The sequence below is a fragment of the Buceros rhinoceros genome, unplaced genomic scaffold (genome assembly GCF_000710305.1).
Source record: "Buceros rhinoceros silvestris isolate BGI_N320 unplaced genomic scaffold, ASM71030v1 scaffold12139, whole genome shotgun sequence".
Taxonomy (NCBI): domain Eukaryota; kingdom Metazoa; phylum Chordata; class Aves; order Bucerotiformes; family Bucerotidae; genus Buceros; species Buceros rhinoceros.
The window spans coordinates 1,608-5,517 of NW_010429780.1; the positions used below are offsets into that span (position 1 = coordinate 1,608).

Genomic DNA, 3,910 nt, shown 5'->3' on the forward strand with positions numbered 1-3,910 from the left:
CCAGTGCTGCCAGAAGGGCTTTTAAGCTGAGCTGCTGCTTCCTGCGCAGATAACCAGGCAGTTGCCTCTGTTCAACCCCTCTTCCAGAGGGGTTGAACGAATGAGAGTCTGGAGACTTCCCAAGGCAGAACTATTTTTGCTGTGCCAGGACAGAAAACTACTCATCCCTCCTTTCTCCTCATCCTCTCCTCTTGTCAGTATGGGAATTAAATTAGTGCTGTTCTCTACTGAGTAATGTAATAGGACAGAGTGGAGAAATACTGGAGGTGGTATAATTAAGTGTCTACTGCTAGACAGGCAATAAGGTGAAATGAAATGTCTCATTCAAAATTTAAGTAATTGCAGAGTTTAATTGTAACAACCTAAAGCACTGCTTCTGCTGTGTGTGCAGAGGGATCTACGGGCTTTATTCTCTAGACAATGACGCAGTTACAAAGACTAACTACAGAAGAAAGGGACCGAGAGGTTCACATTTTGTGCAGCCCTCAGGTCACTTTGTTGCCTCATGACATCTTCACTCTTCCTCTCCTATCTTCTTGCTGTGAAACTCCCGGCTCTTTGCTCGGAGCTTGTTGACCTGCGACTCCGCAATGTCAGCCCGCTCCTCGGCTTCCTCCAGCTCGTGCTGGATCTTGCGGAACTTGGACAGGTTGACGTTGGACAGCTCCTCCTGTGCGGGGAGAGGGAGTCGGTGGTGAGGAGACCAGGGCAGGAGTTTCACTCCTCTGGTGCCTGGACCTGGTGGGGCTGAGACTCTTCCCCAAGGGAAGACTCCATGCCCCACCCACTACTGCTGACGCATAACCCTCACACAGCCCTCTTCATCCTCCCTCATTCAGGACCCCACTGTGACAAGCTTCACCAGCGCTCTGTCACTTTTGAGGAGCAATTTCAGCCCTTGGTCTTCTTACTTGTGTACTTAATCTCCCACTACTTGCTGCCCAACTATCAGAGTGACTTACTAGGCTGAGAAAGACCGTGAAAACCTCTGTTTTACATAAAGAGCTCCTCAGTCAGTGGATGGGCCCCGGGGTTGGTTCTGTCTGACCCTCTGCATAGGACAGGCTGCAGAACTTCCCTCAGTTCATCCCTGACTGCAGGGTGCCCAGCAAGGCCCCATGACGCAATAGGGATGGTGGCCAAGACTCTTGTGTCTTGGGAGTTTCCTTCATGCCCCTTTCCAGGTCCTCATGCTCATCTTGGTGAGCGTGCTGCCCCGAAGGAAAGTGGCTCTGGCCCATTTTTGAGCAATACTCACAGCCTCTTCAGCTTGTCTCTTGTAGGATTTCACCTTCATTTGCAGCTTGTCCACAAGATCCTGAAGCCGGAGGATGTTCTTCCGGTCTTCCTCAGACTAAAGCAGTTGGAAAACAGGAGAGAGTCAGAATTTTTGTTTCTGCATCATGTGAGGTGGCAAATCTCCTTTTCCTCTTGGGGATGGTTTATGCAATATTTGACTTGCTGTGAGAAAACCCTGTCAGCCCAAGGAGGTCTCCTGCCTTACCTGGTAAGTCAGCTCCTTCACCCTCCTCTCGTACTTGCGCACACTCTTCACGGCTTCAGCGCTGCGCTTCTGCTCAGAATCAACCTCCCCTTCCAGCTCACGCACCTGCAAAGACAAACTCAGCTTTGGAGCTGCCCTGGTATCTCTCCAAGGGATGTGCTCACTCACATGCAACTACTAGCCCTACGCACTCTGGCCTCCAGCTTCTGGATTTGCTTCTTGCCTCCCTTCAGAGCCAACTGCTCGGCCTCATCCAGACGGAGTTGCAGGTCCTTCACTGTCAGCTCAAAGTCATTATAGGGCTGGAGACAATTTGGGGGACAATACACCCACCAGCAGTACTGAAAAGATCCCCCGACCCACATCAGTGATGGCCTTCTTGGCCTTCTCCTCAGCGTTGCGGGCTTCCTGGATGGTGTCCTCCATTTCACTCTGGATTTGGGCAATGTCTGTTTCCAGCTTCTTCTTGGTGTTGATCAAGCTCGTGTTCTGTTGAGCAACAAAGAATATCATCTGGTTAGTTCCAAAACAGAACATGTGTTTTAGAAATTTACTGTTTAAATTTTTACTTGTCACGTATATATCTAATTTTAGTAGCCTCCTTCTAATGATGCATCTTGTCAGGTCATACACAGCTACACAGCGGAAAGTTCTTAAAATTTCAGGAAACGTTTCTGACTCCTGTTGGTGCAATCCTTCTCATTCAGCTATAATCCAATTCATTGTAGTAGGGTAAATAATTCTGGTTCAGGTTAAGCTTTTTATTACAAGCGATGATTTAAGAATTTACAGAGATGAAAATCTGAGTGGGGGGGGGGGGGGGGCTAACCTGTGTGTGGAGGAGTTGCACACGCTCAGTGGCATCCATCAGTTCCTGCTCAGCCATTTTCCTCGACCGCTCCGTCTGCTCCAGGGCTGCCCGTAGCTCCTCAATTTCAGCCTGCAGCAGGTTTGCTCTGCGCTCCACCATGGCCACCTGCTCCTTCAGGTCCTCCTGTGTCCTGAGAGCATCGTCTAAGTGTATCTGGGTGTCCTTTAAGAGAGGAATGAGAAATTTTGAGGTGGCACAGCATAGTTGCAAAATTACCACCGGCCTGATAATTACTGTGTCAGTTATAGATACATATTTATAGATATACGTTCATATGCACATTGATTATGTCAGTGTATTTACTGTATCTAAGTACGTGGGCAGATCATTGCAGGGTGTTGCACATTGTCCCAGGCTGAGTGACTGTCCAGACTAAATTTCAGACTGTGCCAGGGGAAGGAAAGCCTGAATTCAAACCCCCACTGACCAATACAAGTAACTTACAAGATGAAGAAAACAGGATCTTTGTCCCTGCTTGGGGCAGAAAAAAGAACCTTCCCCCATCCTCTGAATAACCACATATTAACTACATTCCACTACATAACAGACACAATGCTCTGGGGTTGAAAGATGAAGAGCACGGGGAGTAACTGACAGGATCCAAGAAAAGTCAACCCTGTAAAGTTGATCCGACCACCCACTCACATTAGAACCAGTGCCACCAGGAAAGCATGTAAGATGTTAGTAACTGGAGACTTCTTACTGAGAGGGACCAAACCAGACAATTTCTCTAGAGATGTCTTCAACCTACAAGCAGCTCACATTCATGATGTCACTAAGAGGGTGCCAAGCTTGGTGAATGTTTCAGATTATCATCTCCTCCTTCCATTCCATAGAGGCTTTAATGATACTGCAGCAAGGCAACTTACAACCACCAGAAGAGACTATACATCCCTCGAGTAATGTTAAAAGGATCTGGAGCACAGACAGTGTTCTCCTCTGTACTCTCAGCCAGAGGAAGTGTTTCGGGAAAGAGGAGAAAATGTGAACACGTGAATGCCTGGCTCTCTAGCTGATGCTGTATTCAAGGCTTTGGCTTCTGTGATCATGGATCTACCTTTCAGAAGCTTGGTCTGTTGGGAGCTGATGTGATTCACCTAACCAAGTGGAGCAAGAGGATCTCACCAACAAGCCTACCAAAGCTTTAAACTAGACTTAGAGGGGGAAGGAAATGGAATTTTGAGTAACAGAGAAGAGCCAGGGGCTGATGATGTATTCGGAAGCAAAAGAGAAATATCTGTGAAATATTCCAAAGGAATTAGGAATTTTTCCTCCGAAAATGTGGATGATAAAGCGCCTCCATACCACTGCATGTAGCATGGGTACTGAACAGGAAGAGACGAAAACAACAGTGCAGCTGGAAAGCTGTGGTCTAATCTCTGTCACTGAAACTTTCAACCCAAACCATTCTGTGGTTCAATTACTCAATGATTCTACAATATTAGACAAACTAAACACTTATATGCACATTTACAGCTTAACAGACCTTGAGCACTGCCTGCGCGTTTCTCAGGTTCTTTTGTGCCTCAGCAGCC

At 47.4% G+C, this 3,910-nt stretch overlaps 1 protein-coding gene across 1 annotated transcript; it reads right to left on the bottom strand.

Annotated features, from left to right (window-relative positions):
* Positions 1-377: 377 nt before the first annotated feature.
* On the bottom strand, positions 378-3,906 carry LOC104499301 (myosin-8-like; the record flags this gene model as incomplete). Its single annotated transcript, XM_010142790.1, is given in 7 exon segments — positions 378-670; positions 1,259-1,354; positions 1,505-1,609; positions 1,696-1,809; positions 1,811-1,993; positions 2,334-2,537; positions 3,862-3,906. Coding segments are annotated over 7 exon segments (903 nt in total), but the record flags the coding sequence as incomplete, so codon positions are not given.
* Between the last annotated feature and the right edge of the window lie 4 nt (positions 3,907-3,910).